The 15,625-nt window shown below is 39.7% G+C and overlaps 1 protein-coding gene across 3 annotated transcripts; it reads right to left on the bottom strand.

Moving 5' to 3' along the window:
• Positions 1-988: 988 nt before the first annotated feature.
• On the bottom strand, positions 989-15,407 carry LOC131458945 (prolyl 4-hydroxylase subunit alpha-2-like). 3 transcript variants are annotated; one of them, XM_058628323.1, is made up of 15 exons: positions 15,271-15,407; positions 9,840-9,947; positions 8,612-8,708; positions 8,054-8,205; positions 6,610-6,747; positions 5,933-6,172; positions 4,676-4,872; positions 4,297-4,473; positions 4,045-4,115; positions 3,861-3,960; positions 3,481-3,534; positions 3,000-3,059; positions 1,882-1,950; positions 1,459-1,555; positions 989-1,083 (listed from the first exon to the last, which is right to left on the bottom strand). In XM_058628323.1, the coding sequence occupies exons 2-15, from the start codon at positions 9,922-9,924 to the stop codon at positions 1,013-1,015; spliced, it is 1,608 nt and encodes a 535-aa protein (XP_058484306.1). In that variant the 5' UTR covers positions 9,925-9,947; positions 15,271-15,407; the 3' UTR covers positions 989-1,012. The 3 variants fall into 3 exon arrangements, 2 of the variants coding, with proteins under 2 accessions (XP_058484306.1, XP_058484305.1); XM_058628322.1 differs by lacking the exon at positions 3,000-3,059 and adding an exon at positions 2,871-2,936; XR_009240171.1 differs by lacking the exons at positions 989-1,083; positions 1,459-1,555 and having other exon boundaries at positions 1,887-1,950; positions 2,871-3,059.
• Positions 15,408-15,625: the final 218 nt, after the last annotated feature.

Genomic DNA, 15,625 nt, shown 5'->3' with positions numbered 1-15,625 from the left:
ACATTTACCGTAATCAGAAGAAGAGTTGGTAAATGGTCTGTATTTATAGTGTTTTTCTAGTGTTATGATGACCACTCAAAGCTTCTTTACAATAGTTTTGCCATTCACCCATTCAATCTGTCACTCAATTTAAAATTGTTCGAAGCAGAAAAACACAATCTAATACAGACATTTTGACAGAAGTGACAAACTATGTATGTAAAAGCGAATGAAAGAAGAAAACATTTTATATAGAAAACACTGTTTATTGACTTTCTTGTTTGCCATTCTGTAGTAAGGACACAACAGTGTAATAACTTAAACTCTACATAAATACAAATGTTAAAGACGTGATTTGAAACATGAGTTGTGGAGAAACACAAAAAAGTCTGATGATGGTAATGCATTTGATAATATTCATCTTCTATTTTCATCAACAGAGATATCTGTTTTTCTTAAGAGTTTTATGTAAAATGGTGTCACATGAGCTGGTCTTCAATTTTACTTACAAACTGGTTTTAAATCAGTTCATACCATAGAATTAAATGGCAAAAGTAATTCAAATCTCAGGTGTTTTTAGTCCAAATGGTCCATGTTTTACTGTTATTTCTCACTAATACAACTTTTGCTTCACTCTGTTGCTGCTTTTTTGCTCACATATATGAACTCATATGCACGTAAAATTAAAACAAGTCTGAAAAACACTTTGGTAAAGTGGGATAATCCTTCCTGCACTGGTGTTCACTCACGATATCACACGATATCATCTGTAATGTCTGAAGGACAACGGTATGATTTTCTGGTATCAGTGGGAACATTTTCACAGTAGACTTTTTTGAATTTCATGTTGTGGTTTATTAGTTATTCCAACCTACGACTGATAAAATAAAAAAAATAAAAAAATCTGTCAGATCTGTTTTTGAGAGTAAACACTGATGTAAATGTTGCAGAAGGTGAAAGTCACATTGATAAAAGAGGAAATAAGACAATGTATGTGTATGAGACTGTGTGCACGTTTTTTTTTTTTAGATGTTCAGTCCACTTCCGTCAGGCCACACGGTCTCCTGAACTCTTGCCCTCGCTCGTGAATCCACTTGTTTGACACTGAAAAACAAGAAAGAAATCAAAAACAAAACAAAACTTAAAGTAATGCCTGGGTAACACAATGAAAAAAACACTATAATTGACAATTTTCCACATCTGCATTTGATAAAAGCTTTTACTTTTTACTTTAAATGTGCTTTTTTAAAAAGAACCAGACGTGGAAATATCAAGTTCCAAGTTCTCCAAATCAAGAAATTGACAATTCAATTTTAGGAAAACCACTCGGTATAACCATGTAAATCTCATCAACAGCCAAAATGAACATGAAGAGCTTTCCAGAGGATAACTGACCAACTTACTATTGTTATACTGACATCACAGTCAGTGTATGAAGGAAATAAGATTCAGTATTCATGAAAAACTACTTTAACTCACCCCATTTACACCCTACTAAGACCGGACAGGCCGCATGTCTGGTCCGGTAGTCTCCCTCCCCGCTCCTGAACAGATTGTACCAGAATACTGCTGTTCCCTGTGGAGACATGAACTTCATGAAATAAATGATAGTAACATCTGGTGCTGACAACAGAGAGAGAGAGAGAGAGGAGGAGTGAGAGGATCCAACACACGTCAAGACAGATGCTCGATAAAAAAAAAAAGGAAAAACAAGGCCCAAAGGCAGCAACCTTAAGAAACCTGAGAGTTCCTGAAGGATATTTAGTTGCTATTGCTTTCCACAATAGCAACAAAGAACAAAGTCACAGTAGGGCCTATATTTCCATCCCTTTGATGATTGGCCAAGACAAGACACTCTAATGTGGTTCTCACACACAAACACACACACAGTACCATCAGTACCTTTCTAGGTCTGATTGCTGCTCCAAAGTCAGGAAAGACCGTGGCACCTCCGGCCTCGACGTCACTCATCTGAGAGAAAACAAACAATTACAAAGTTTATCAGTACAAACCGTCATTCAACTGTCCTTAAAAGGTTCACTCAGCAGGATCTTTTTTTGGAGTAATGACTGTATGGACTGATCTGAGAGAAAGAGAGAACCAGATTTCCATTTAGAGTGTTGGAGAAATCTGGCCTTTTTTTAGAATATGAGTCACTAACGTGGAAAGATTGGATCTCATGCAAGAACATTTTCATATTCTTATCTTAAGTTTTTGCTCAGATCCAGCAAACTGCTTCTAAATCTAAGAATGTATTTAAGAATGTTTTTCATGTTTATGTCCGATATTCATTGGAAACAAGAAAAAAACAAAACAATCAATGTTGTGAAGGAGATGTGTAGAGATTAGAGAGATTAGTTGTGTATAAAATCAAATAACAGTGTTAACAAATTACAAAAATAGTATAATAATAATAACTGTTTCTAGCCTAAAGTTAAAAAGAGGAATGTCAACCTTGTCCTTCCTCTCATCAGACTGGACAATCATAACAAGGTTTACATAATTTAATGTTTACCACATAATTATTAAACCCACCAAGTCACGAGAGGTGACACCAACATCCATAAAGCTTGACTATGTCAAGCCCAGTTTTGATTCTGCCTGGTGAACTGACGATTGACGACTGTCAAATCAGACTTTACTGCAGTGAACTTGAACCTCACACACATTCTGAGAGCTGAATGAGCAGGTGCTTTGTATTTATTCTGTGCACATGTATGAACATAGATGAACATAATTTGAGCTCATGTGTCCTGTTATACTGTTATTTAAATCAGGTTTTATAAAAAAAACTTTCTTTGTAACTATTTGTCTGCCAATTATTGCGTCTCTGTCAGTCAATGAATGAGCTCAGCTCTTTTTATCGGCGGCGACTAGATGCGCATACTTACGTAGTTCAAAAATGTTGCCACACGATTTCCAGTGCCTAATCTTTTGAAGGCATCTGGCTCATCTCTCTATGAAGATAGAATTCAAAAGTAAACATACGTGAAATGCTGCACACACACACATGTACTTACATAGTTTAGGAATGTGGCAAGTCTATTTCCATTGACCTGGAGGTCACTGTCAAAAGGACGCTGCAACAGATGTTTAAAATAAAACAAATGTTGAAATCAACAAAAACATGCATTTAAGCCTAATGCTCGCGATTAACAAGTTTGAACTTTGAATAGTGGGGGGGGGGGGGGGGGGCAGCATTGCACCTCTCTGTGAACAACCTACAACCAATGGCCTTTTAAGTTGATACAGACTCAAAAACTTGAAGCAGTCCTTTAATATCATGCTCACAGACTGGTGCAATTTGCATTATGATTCAGTCAGCTGGATACCTATTGTATGGGAACTGGTACTACAATAGCATCGAACAAACCAAAACCTTATTTCTGACTCTGACCCAAACCTGAACTCTATAAATGCTCGTTGTAGTAGTGAGGATCTGTCAAAATGCATCACATTTTGTCCTAAAAACAATGAATGCCCAAGCACACAAACACTCACCCTGGAGAAGTCAAAATGTGGCTCGTACTGTCCTCCAACTCCATAGTTTGCAACCTGCAAAAAAAACATAAGACATAATCTCATTCAAAGAAATGTGTCTAAACTGTGTTACACAAGACATGACTGATCTTTCTCTCACTACAACTCTGAACTGGATTATTATGAGTGAAAGGGACATTAATCTGGAAAGTCTCACTGTTTCTGCTGCTTGTTTTAGAATCAGTTGTAATGGGATTATGTCATTATTTTCATTTGTAGTGTCCTTGGTGTTGACTGTTTTGAAACAGCTGAATAATGATTAGTAGCGATACATCTGTCATTATGTGGAAATGTGATAATAATGTTGTATGTAATGTGACATGATAAATGTCATCCATTACCTGTAGTAGCTCTGCAGTTTGGACGTTAAGGCCTGTGATGTCTTCTATTCTTTGATTGACACTCTCAATAACGGGATCGTCCTCTTCCTCCAACCATGCACTAAAAACACACACACACCGAGTGTCAATGATGACTGAAATCCACAAGAGGGCAGTCATTACCCTTTTCTGCTGAAGGAGTTACCTTTTGGACACTCTGTAGTTTGCTGTGGTCAGGACACCTGTTTTAGGATCCCGGACAGTAGCTCTGGCAAGCTTAAAAAAAGACAACAACAAGACAAAAACAGATGCAAGTATTTAGTAAACCTGAGGAGACAAATCCCCAGTTTGAGGACTATTTAAAATGCTACAGCTCATCCTAGTACTGCAGTAGAGCAGGTTGTATTTGAAGCAAGAGGAATTAACGAAATTGTTAAGCTTAATCAGTTTTTCTCACCCTGGGTTTAGCCAGCTCCTTAATCTTCCCAATCTCCTCGTCGGACAGCATGTTCAGGTAACGCACAATGTGAGGGCTGTCCCACTCATCCTCCTCCATCATGGGCTTGAAGAGGAGACGAGGGTTGCGTTTACCGTCCTGGTAGCGACAGAACAAGCGGCTGCGTCTCGCCTCAGTCTGGTGAAACATATACGATAAGATCGGCAGAGTATTATATGCTTTTTTTCCCCATATAATTTAAAAAAATATGAAAATTACAATAGTATTATGGTAAATTATGAGTTTATGTTCATCGTACTGAGGGCAATAAAGATATATGTTCTAAAGCACATTATTCTCGTTGCTTCTCTGCTCCTTAATTTCCATTTTCATGTCTCACCATTTGGAGCCCCTCTCCTCTGCAGAGGGCCTCGTAGGCCTCCCTCTCTGGGAGCTGGTCTTTGGGTCTGCTGTAGGTTCCCAGCTGAATGGGTTCCTCAGATGGAGGCTGGTATGGCTGGTTCAGCTCATTGAGCTGCTTGAACAGGAGGCGCTCAAAATAACGGAGGTTTCCTCCTGCCCTCTCATGTTTGGAATCTGCCAGTGCAAGAAAACGAATGTGTTAGTTGGTGGCTCAAATCTCCAAAAAAACAGACTTTATTCTTTTACTATCTGCTGATATCGTTCATAAAAAAAACACAGACTCTGCAGTGCAATGGACTTCTAGTCATCCATGTCAGATGTGGACTACCAGAGTCAGCGGTTTTACAGTGGAAACTTTAGTTACGGTATAATCAATGTGACTCTATGGAGTGTATGTATAGCAAATACTCTTTAACCACAGGTGTTGCTGATTCAAGTACTGGGACAGATGCCCCAGGGCGACCCCACTGGAAAATACATATGTTTAAGGCTTGGCACTCTGCATTACATAAGAAAACTGGTGTTACTCTGACACCTGTTGGTTCAGCTGCAGTCAGTGGCTGCTGGGCTTGTAGCCCTTTATGCCACAAAGCTTTGTCTACTGCATCTGCTCCACTTCAGTTGACAAGTAAACAAGCATACCACAACTCCAAAAAAACATTGTCTGCAGCCGTCAACTAAACTAAAATAACAAGTTAGAAACCACCGGCCCTTACTCTGGAAGGACAACACCCTGTCGCTCTGGCAACCACTGCACTAAGAAGAAGGTGAACTGTGGTGATTAGTTTAACAGGAAGGAGACGAGCCATTAATTACCCCCGCTCTGCTCCTTAATCACATGTTAAATATACCTTTTTCTTTAGTTTCTTTAGAACTGAGACCATGAACCCATTCACTGGTCACTTATGGTTATAAGACAACCAGATAAAGCACTGTGAGATTATAGGCTCTATCTTACACTCGGTACATACTTGTGTGTCTTTGCTATTTTCAGATTTACACAGATTTGGATTTTCCTGTCCAGACCTCGCACTCTTTGAAAAGCAAATACACTCTGAATTCCTTTTAAATGAATACAGCTACAGTGCGCACTATTGACACTGTGTGTTAGACTAACAGTAAATGTCAGGCACGTTAAACCCTGCACTTACAAGTGAAACATTAAAGTAGATGTGCAATGGGTATTAGTTTTCAATGGTGATTCAAGCTCATGCACGCCTATGCTGCACCTTACCAATCGCCACCAGCCGGCGAGTCAGCTCAATGGCTCGAGGCAGGTCTCCCATTTGGTAAACGGAGTAGCTGAGGTAGTCCAAAATGTCTGCCTTGGAAACCACCGACTCATCACCAGCGTCCAGCTGTTTTAAAGACTGCTGCATCCATAGCACAGCATGGTAATGATCCGCGTCGTTGTAGGCAGTTTTGCCCATGTCGAAGCAGTCGTCCACCGTCAGCATGGCATTGGAGTGCACACCTGTGACAGGATTCGCGAAATGATGACAATATTGTACTGTGACCATAAAAATACACAGTTTTACAAAGTAGTGACGACTAAAAAAGACACCATGTGTTTCTAACCCCCATTTCTTCTTATAGTATAAATGCTGAGTCAGTACCATGTGGCAGATCTGTGAATAGTTCAGTAATTGTAGCCTTAACTGCACACAAAAGTTAATTATCAATCCTGCTTTGCCCAAAAAACAACTGGGATAACTCTAAAACAACCATATACTTATAACTCCAACCCAAACTTTAAACTAACAGTGATGTTAAAATCAAACCAAACCCTATTTAGATGTATTCTGACATCCAAAAATGTAAAATTACTTTTCATAAGAAGCAACAAAATAAATGGAAAAAAACACACCCTAGTTTAAAAGGTCAGTATGGATGAGTTCAGTTCTTGGTTACCTGGCAGCTTCCCTTTAGAGAAGGCCTCAGAGTCCAGTTGGTACGTGTCCTGAAGACGCATCAGCGCCTTGGCTGCACCCGTCTCATCCTCCGCATCTGGGAAGTATTGTCTGTGTATAGACATGTTGGAAATGAACCCTGAGGAGAAAGTGAGGGAAAAAAGGTTATGTTAGAAATGTGAGGAAAATTTATGACATTTGTGACACTGACGGTGAACTAATGACTCCCAAAATTAACAAGTATGGAAATTACTTGTTTTTCTTCCAGGTTGGGCCTATTGCCATCTCATTTTGAATTTAAACATAAATTATATTGCTTTTAATATATTATATGGGCTTTTGAAGTCATTTCCTCTCTTTGTCCTCTGTCACAATGTCTAACGCAAAATCATGAAGGAAAGCAACATCAACAAAGTACATAACAATGCACTTTCTATATCACCATCAGTGTAAATAAACAATTAAACAACTTTTTTTCCAGGTGAAAACTAGGATATCTTGTTAATCAAGGTGCAACTCTTTACAGTTTAATGTCAAGTATTGAAATTATACATAAAAATCAGTGTAGCTACTGCCTCTCTCTCTGGTCAAACACCAGCTGTTGCGTTCAAACTTTGCCTTTGTGGCTTTCTTAGTCCATGATTGTGTCAGTGGTACAAGCTTTCCTCACCCTCTTGTCCAACCAGTAAGAGGTTCATTGTCCCAGACTCCTCTCATCTTTCATCTTTGCAATCATGTCATGTGAATACATCAGTCTTACCAAAATGAATGAGGAAGAAAATATGGAAAAGGAAAACTATGCTGATTACAACTCAGTCTACTGACGTAAACTAAAATACTGCAAAACCTCTATCTACTTATGTTCCCATCAAGTCTCTCTAATCTCTCCATCCGTCTGACTCACGGCCACGTTTACAGATTCACTTGTACGACACACACTCATGCTCACATCATCTGCCTCACACTGATACGGACCCAAGTCTAAACACTCCCACACACACACACACACACAAATACAGAACATGAGGAAAGCATGCAGAGATGCAGAGATGAGAACCAGCTGCAGTTACAACACGACTCTCTGCCTCTCGACTCTCTCTTACTCACATAAGAGAGAGCAGCAGAAACTCAAAGCTGTAATCACTCACTGCTCGCATCCGCTTTGCATTTTTTTCCGTTTCGTTTAATCCGTTTTTCACTTTTACCACAGTGGTAAACGCTGCCCTTTCAAATGCACTGTACGATGTGAAGAGATCACTTGAATGAATGCAATGTCAGCATGGAATGTTGACAAAGGCTGTCTCGAGATGCAGATTGAGCCAAGGCAGCATGAACTGATACCCAGGGAATTTTTTGATTAGATTAAAACAGATTTTTTCTCATGAAAGTGGAAAACAATGACACACAAATCTTTCCACAGCACAGAGTTAAATACATTGTCTCACCATCAGCGGGGTTCTGAAGCACCAGACTCTCCACTTCAGACCACTCCGTGTTGAGTCTCTTCATCAGTTTGTAGGCGTTTACTGGGTGGGCGAGGTAACCCTCAGGGTCAGAGGTGGACACTCGGGTCAGTGCGTCAAGTTTACTGGCCCAGCTGTGAGACAGACAAAACATGCACGGTGATGTTTCAGCTCTTAATTGTAAACGTCCATGACTCTAAACACGAAATGGTTAAGGGAATACTACCCTAAACAACTTCATCAACATTTGATCAAAGTGGTAGATAATGGATGGATGGATGGGCTGGTTATAAACTTACAAAATCAAAATCACAAGACAAACAGGACAGGACTTTTATATATTATCAGCAGTACTTGATCTGAATAAAAACACACAGTCAGTCCAGTAATTCTCATCCAAAAGGCGAGATGATGGGTCATGATTAAAGTCTAAATTCAGTCAGGCATTGAGAAGATAATGAATAAATATAGTATAATTAAGTGAAGTGCATAGCTCTCAGTTTTTATTAAGTGATATTATCGTGCTTGATAAAAATGTACCCTTTGACCGCAGCTAGTTTGGACTCCTCTGCTCTTATGTATTCCCTCAGAGACTGGACCAGCTCCTTCTCTGTGTAGATCAGGTCCGTCATTTGACCTGCAGAGACACACAGGTCAAATAAACCAACAACACATAATGAGTGAAGAATTCAGAATTCAAGGTGTGGGTTTCGGCATTTTGGAAGGAACATGCATACTTCCCTTCACAGTGAGAGTGTTTCTGGTGCTTGAAAAACCCTATAAAATGTTATTTTTTGCTCCAGACTGAATCCTTCGCCACAAACTTTGGAGTTGCTTTGATTGTGCATTCCTCCATGTGGATATGGGGTGAAGCACAGTGTGCATAGTAAACAACACCATGGACATGTTCAACCGTGATTTATTCACAGGGGTTGCCAGGGACGATGGGATAGTTAAAACACTTTCATTGTTTCTGCATGAAACCAGTGTAACCGAGTGGCCAAGTGCACGTAAATCAGTGAGTGTTTAACTCACGATGCAGCAAGTTGTTGACTGATGTGATGCACACTGAATCTCTAAATGGATCTGTGTAAATCAGTGATACTATGTTCATGAGGTAAATGCACAGAGGGCAAAGAAACACTTTATGTGCTGTGTTTTAGAGTGGATACAAATGAATTTCCATGTGTTTGAGCACTGTACACAACACTACCACAGAAAATTTGAGGTCATTGCAATTGGGTGAGAAAAATTGAATTTCCACCATGCAGTGGAAGCACATTTTGCAGCCAAAGACTGAAGTCACAGGAAATGCGATCAATGTTGACAGCATTGACTTGCAATTGACTAAATTACACATTTAACATCATTTAACATCATAATTTGCACCTTGAGTTGTGGCCAGTGTGCTTGAGACTGTAACCTTTGCCCAAATAAATCAATTCAGCTTTGAGCCCATGTTAAAATTTCCCCCCAAAACTGAAGGATATTTCTGGGAATTTGTGGACATATGTCAAAAAACATGACCTCTACATTTGACTTACAAATAGCAAATTCTAATGAATGTATCCTTGAGTGCCAAGAGGAGAATTCCTTTGAGGTCTTGCTGATACATTCTCGTACACTACAGTATAAACATGCAAATTCAGATTTAAACAGTTCTGAGGTCTAATAAACATACATATGATCAGAAAAGAAAGAATGGGTGAATAGAGGAGCCACATTATTCTGAAATTCAAAAGAAGAACAAGTGAATAAACAAACCGACCGATAGAAGTGAAGACCTCTGCCTGCGTGTTCCAGCAGCAGCAGGAGAGCAGAGCCCAGGAGAAGAAAAACAGGGATTTCCCCATTCTTTCCTTCTTTTTTCAACAGCCTGTAACGAGAAACATGACATCTCGTCACAATAGATTCCTACAGTACGACCGGCTCATGTTCATCTCACAGAATATTCCTGTTACTCTTCTTCATCAGGCTGATGAACATGTTGTGTCATGGGTTAAACATCTTTTATATCATGTGATTTGTCTTCACACAGGCGATATATGGCTGACAATGAGTATTTTTTATCGTAAAAGTCATCCCCCCCCAATTCTTAAAAGCACAGACAATAAAACAAACTTTGCAGTGTGCCATAAACCGAGTCAGCCCCTCGACGCACTGATGCAGCGTTTCCAAACTACATGAACTGATGGTCTAACAATATTCAAAGTTTCCAGCATGTTTCCTGTGGATGAGTCACTACTGTCCGCTGCCCAGTTCTACATGTGGGTTTTTTTGTGCTGAAACATTGTTTCTATGCCACAGTGACATGTGGACATACAGTACCTTGCATATTCAAGCCTTTTTTATATTTAAAAAAACACAACATAAGACAACAAAACATCTGCTTCATGTAAGTTTGGTATGAGTTCATTGTTGTTTTTAATTGTTCTAGTGTGGAGTTCAACGTGGTCACCAGAGGTCTAATAAAAAAATGTTCTTGACTAAAAAAAACCCTGCTTGCACCGCAGAAACTCCTCAAATGTGGAGTTCAAATCAATCCAAGTGCAACAGCATAAATCCTCCATGTTCTGAATAGATATTTTAACACATAGGCCAGCAAAGGCAATATTTCAAGGTTTCTTGTGTCAGATGTTGGCACAGTGACCTCATCCCTTTGAGCAACAGTGTTATCTAATGCAAAAGACAGGGCCAACAACAGGGTTGAGGCTGAAAGAGCTACAGCTACATAATAACGTATCACCTGGCAGACAGTTCCTGTCCACACTCCCAAGGCTTGAAAGCAGCTTTGTTTGGCGAAAAGTGACACGACTCAACTTTCTCCCCTTGGATTTCGCCTAAGTCTGCTTCTTCACATCACTTCTGAGTAATGACCGCTTACTGCCACGCACAGTGTCATCAGTATCTGCGTCACTGTGTCATCAAAGGCTTAGCCTAACAGAGGATCTGAAGCAGGAAAAAGTGATACGTTGAATGCAAAGTGCGGTAATAACGCAGTGAGGAATTCTCTCTCCTGGTGAAAGAAAGATAACTTTCTATTGCTACAGAAATAAGTTATGCATTAGGCCGGAAAACGTCAACATGCATAACTTGTTTTTTTGACAAGATGTCAAGGGTTGAAGCTGAAAAATAACGCTGATCCTCAGTTAGAGCTGCAACAAACGATTATTTGTCAGAATGCCAGAAAACGTTAAAAAATGTTGATTAGTGTTTGCCAAAACAGGAAATGACGATGTTCTCAAAGGTCTTGTTTTGTCCACAGTTCACACAATTCAGTTTTTAATTATTTCTTTGTAATATGGAGCAAAGAAACATAAAATATTCCCATTTAAGAAGCTGAATGACAATCAGAAATCTTGTTTTAATCATGAAAAAGCTTCAAACCGATTAATCGATGATCAAAATCGTTACCGATTCGTTTAGTAATCGAGTCATTTTGTTTCAGCTCTAACCTCAGTGTTCAGCTGGTCTTCTGTAGTAAAAAGGAACATGGTAGAATTTCATTTATTAGTGACAAAGGAATACTTGAGGTAACGAGGTATGGGGATAACAAACACCAGCGCTTATTGGTGAAAAGCCGTGAAATGGCTTTGAAACACACAGCAAGTTAGTGTGAATTCTTACCCACTATCCTGTGTCTTTAACTTCTGCAAGTCCTGAATAAAATCAGGGTTCGATAAATGTCAACAAATTCTTGGATTCTGCAATTTTATTTGACTCACGTTTTCTAAAGAGTCAGCAAAAAAATAAAACATAAAGAATAAATTATAGTCATCTCGTTACACAGAATGTGAGACAGCGCCTATGTATTTAAGCGTCTCGAAATGTGACCGACGCATATTTTGGTGTTGGGAGTTTTTTGGCTCGGGATTGATCAATTTTCTACGTGCAAAAACAGTCATTCTTTCTTTCTTCGCCACTGTACAAGACAGCTGCAGCGCTGTCCTGACTTGTCGAGAGTTGCCAGCAGGTATAAGGAGGACAAACATGCTTCACGGATGTAAAATAGAGCACACTACACAAATACTACATATACATATATATATATACACATATATATATATATATATATATATATATATATATATATATATATACATACATATATACAGTATTTATATATATATACACACATGTAAGCATAACATCAGTGCCAAAGCACTGATTGCATATTTAGTTCTTATTTGATTTTTTCACATCTTTTACTCATAAAACTTGACAGAAACACAGTAAGGAGGAGAGTAGCGCTTTTATTTTCTCGGAAAAGGAAGTGACTTTGATGTCGACTTTTTGTCAATTTTGTTTATTTACTTCAATCCCAACTTCCTCTGTTGTTGTGGGAATGAAACGTGTATCTCTGATCCACTGTCTGACGATCAAATAACACATTTTTGGATGAAGTGGCCCTTTAAGTAAGCTTTTATGTTTGTGTGTGGTTTATATTGTGCATTGTGTAGAACCAGAGTCACTGAAAAAGAGACGCCACATTTAAAGAAGGCAGGATTATGATGTTAAATGATGTGAGAGTTTTGCAACTTCTCTGGGCTCTAAAACTTATCCAGTCCTGTCAAGAAAACATCTTCTGAACAATCAGATCACAGGAAAAGGTCTGAGTGACAAATGGCTTTAAATACAATCCCAGGGCAGATGTGACAGAGCAGGTGCTCCACAACAACTACTCATCCCTTCTATCACTGGATGCACTGACAAAAACGTCCTATGCTGCAAAAGAAAGGGGAAAGAGCTCTAAAAAAGCAGAAGTGGAGAGACTGCCTTGGGTCATCTGTCGCAAATAAACCAGTGTATCCGTCCATGCTCATGTAATGAGAGGAGCTAAGGACGGAGAGCAGTGATCCAAAAGTGTCTTTTTATAACCTGTGAATGAGAGTCAACAATCATCCTCTTTCCACCAACAATCCTGCCTGCCGCAGCTTTAAATGTAGTGTGGTAAACAGAGATGTCCTTAACGTTGTTGGGGTTTTTTTCTTTCCCTTCGCGAGCATATGAATTAAGCTTGGTTTACTCAATGAGACCCTGTCCAAATAGCCATTACTCCCGCCCTAAACAACCAAATCCCTCTCTCTCTCTCCTTGTAATTTACCGCCTGCGTGATTGACCAGCCCAAACACAGTCTTGTCTGTTATTGCAGGCTGCAACACCCATGCCACATTCCTGGGAATGGGACTGCTACGTTCAAGTCGTGACCTCCTTTGCCTGGCATTTCTGGCAAATGTGCAGGAACAGCACAGAGGCCAGGCCGAGATGAGATGACCGGACAGAGCAGGTGCGTTTTGCTCCATCAAAATCTGTATATTGGCTTGCTTTACTTTGAGAGATAAGGATCCGACACTGTGAAGCAGTCAAGGTTCCAAGGTCTGTAGTGGGGCAGAGGTGCAAGAGTTTACCCAGGGAGTAAAATCCTCTACTGTACATCTGTAGTTCGGTCTTGTTCTACTCTGCTCTGCTGGACTGCACTTCACAAATCCACAAAACAGAATGTGGCTGGTGCGAGATAACAGCTGCCCTGGCTGCGACACGTTCCAGCAAAGGAAACAAAACAAATTAAACACAACAAACAAGTCAAGCTGAAGGGGATGAGGTCTATTTTACAAAACACTTTGGTGAAAGTCATCGTAGCAATGCCAAGATTTAAGTAGTGGGGCTTAAAGGAGAAAAAAAATGGGTGATTTTTTTGGTGGCATTGACAAAAGTCTTTCACAGTTTTCACAGTTCACAGACATTTCAAGCTGAGTCAAGACAGACTTTCACTTCCTCGTCGCATCGTGAGGGGTGAATAGAAAACATCAGCGTGTCCACTTTGTGAACTTCACACCCAATAGAAACACCACTTGTGGCCTTTTCCCTACACTGTGAAAAGAGAAGTGAGGGCATTTCCACCATGTTTCGCTGAAGACATCAGGAAGGAAGGACAGTGTGGTAAACCTCTGATGGATTTCTGCTGAACACATGTGTATGATGAAAAAAAAAATACTAATCTGTCTCAGATGCAACAAGAACTAGACAATATCTAAGGCCACGTTTCAGAATTCATCTGATTTAATGACACAATTATGAACTGTACAAGATGTTAGAAATTACAAAGCCTTGATTTCTTTTTAGGGGGGTGTTGAGTATTATTTGTATTATTATTTTAACAGTTTATCTTGTTTTGATTTGCCTTGAGAACCTGTCTCGTCTCAGGCAGCAACTGTGCTCATCCAGAATTTGAAGAAATATCTAGCATCAGAGTTATGTGAAGTTGGATGAGTTGTGTATATTTATTTATCCCTTATTTGTTTACCAATTGTTAGCTACTGTGGAACGAACTATTAATTGCGATATCTGTCTGTTTTTAATCTCCCAAAAATCACTTATCCATATGAAGAGCAAGACCATTCAGCACTATCAGAGGCTTGTCGATGATGAATGTTGATTTTATTTACATGTATCTCAGCTAGGGTGCTGGCGGGCCAGTTTTGGCCCACGGGTCACCCATTGCTGACCACTGATGTATCATGAGGACAGTGGTATTACGCCACACTGAAAGGGGAATTAACTTAATAATAAATTCCAGATTCTTGCAGAAGAACAGACAAATTCTGTATTTTGTTAACCAATATTATTATGTTAAACATGTCCTTATGTCATCATCGTCATCCTCTCCAGCTGGAGTATAGAGTTGTGCCGGTGACGTCACTCCAAGACAGTAGTTTCTAGAAATCCCCGACACTAGGAGCTCTTCATACCGGTACCGAGGCACGTAGTAGAGTGAACCAAAACCCACTAAACCCCCGTGTGACATTATCTATTATTACAAAGTTAGCTCAACGACAACAACACCGTCACGTGGGGCTGGTGGAGGTTTTGACCCGGCACCAAGTTTCAAAACTTTCCCCTGTTTTCTCTGTAGAACATTGTAGAACGTTGTAGAACGTTTCTGTGAAGCGAACATGTCAAACGCAGAGCTCACGAAATATCAAGTCGCTGCGACTTAAACTTGTCACATCTGCGAGTCACTGTGTTCCCTTCAAATGTACTAAATAAATAGATAAGTAAATAAATAAATAAATAAATAAACAAAACCATCCCAGCATGTTCTGTATAGACACGCGAGCTCAACGTCTCAGCTTCCCTTTCCAGAGATGTCAAGGGGAGCTTCAGTGGCTAATCACAGCCAAAATGTAATATTTTCTTACCTTAAACCTCGCGAAATAGGAAGATAAACGTGTCTGGATGGGACCTAGATGCAAAAACACTTGGCAGCCCAACGCTCTGAACCGAACAGTGAAGTCTTTTAGTCGCTGCCACGTACAGAACCTCCTGCAGAACTGACCTTAATACGAAGAGTAGACGCTCAAAGACATTCCTTTTTTTTAAAACTTTCCCCATGCTGCCTTCAGGGACACCTCGTAATTTCTATCTGCAGAAGTCCAACTTATTAAATCCTGGACCAGGTTTTGTTTTAGTGTCGTTTAGTTGGTTTGTGAAGCACAAGGGAGACAAGAGGGCAAAACGAGGGAAGTTTAAATTCACTTTAAAATAAGGTGTTGA

This window comes from Solea solea, chromosome 4 (genome assembly GCF_958295425.1).
Source record: "Solea solea chromosome 4, fSolSol10.1, whole genome shotgun sequence".
In the NCBI taxonomy this organism is placed as follows: Eukaryota; Metazoa; Chordata; class Actinopteri; order Pleuronectiformes; family Soleidae; genus Solea; species Solea solea.
Note: the sequence above shows the minus strand (reverse complement) of the source record. Positions and strands in the feature narration are given on the sequence as shown.

Excerpts from the sequence above, each read along its gene's own strand:
- LOC131458945 (XM_058628322.1), bottom strand. The coding sequence starts at position 9,924 with ATGGGGAAATCCCTGTTTTTCTTCTCCTGGGCTCTGCTCTCCTGCTGC. Across the intron at positions 3,961-4,044 it reads AACTACAGAGTGTCCAAAAG|TGCATGGTTGGAGGAAGAGG; the intron begins GTAACTCCTTCA and ends GTGTGTTTTTAG. Across the intron at positions 3,535-3,860 it reads AAACTGCAGAGCTACTACAG|GTTGCAAACTATGGAGTTGG; the intron begins GTAATGGATGAC and ends TTTTTTTTGCAG.